The sequence below is a fragment of the Chaetura pelagica genome, unplaced genomic scaffold (genome assembly GCF_000747805.2).
Source record: "Chaetura pelagica isolate M959 unplaced genomic scaffold, ChaPel_1.0 scaffold466, whole genome shotgun sequence".
NCBI classification, from domain to species: Eukaryota; Metazoa; Chordata; class Aves; order Apodiformes; family Apodidae; genus Chaetura; species Chaetura pelagica.
This window is the reverse complement of record NW_009953656.1, coordinates 39,358-40,077: the sequence shown is the minus strand read 5'-3', so window position 1 is coordinate 40,077 and position 720 is coordinate 39,358. Positions and strand designations below refer to the sequence as shown.

Here is a 720-nt window from a genome sequence, read left to right as displayed (position 1 = left end):
CTGTCCCAGGGCACAAGTGACAAGAGCTTGTCCTGCCTTCTTGAGGCCATTAATGAGATCCCCCCTCAATCTTCTCCTCTCCAGCCTGAACAGCCCCAGGTCTCTCAGCCTTTCCTCATCAGGCAGGTGCTCCAGTCCCTTCATCATCCTTGTGGCCTCCCTTGGACCCCCTCCAGTAGATCCCTGGAGAAATCTCCAACCAGGATCCCTTTCCCGTGCCCTGAGGTGTTAAGAAAAACCCCAAAACAGCCCATTTTTAGCGTCGGTGTTTGGAGGAGGGAGCAGGGGAGCTGCCCCCGCTGGAGGGACACCTTCCTGGCGGCTGGAATGCGTGTTTATTCTTGGAGAAGGTGTTCAGAGGGTCGGTCTGTCTGTCAGGTCGGTCTGTCAGTCCCTTCCCAAAATGGCGCCGCGGCTCCTTTAAGACCCGCTCTCCCCTCAGCGCCGGGGAGGAGAGAAAGTGGGCGTGGCTTGACGAAGGGCGGGAGGCTCCCTGCGATACTATTGGCTGAGGAGCTCGATTGACAGCGCCGCGGGCCAATCAGCGAGCAGAGCCGCAGCGAGGCGGGACTTCCGGCGGAGCGGGGTTGCAGGGGGAAGGCGCTGCCGGCGACATGATTAAGAAGTTTGACAAGAAGGACGAGGAGTCGGGTACGGGTTGGGGGGCGGCGGGGGCGGGGCCTGGAGCGGGCGGGCATGGGCGGGACGGCCCCTAGGGGG

At 62.1% G+C, this 720-nt stretch overlaps 1 protein-coding gene across 1 annotated transcript in view; it reads left to right on the top strand.

Moving 5' to 3' along the window:
* The first annotated feature begins 614 nt into the window (after positions 1–614).
* The window catches only part of COPG2 (coatomer protein complex, subunit gamma 2), a 26,281-nt gene continuing 26,175 nt past the window's right edge, over positions 615–720 (top strand). Inside the window, exon 1 of the mRNA XM_010000299.1 lies at positions 615–651. Coding sequence (XP_009998601.1) covers positions 615–651 — 37 coding nt within the window. The remainder of the gene's footprint in view (positions 652–720) is intronic.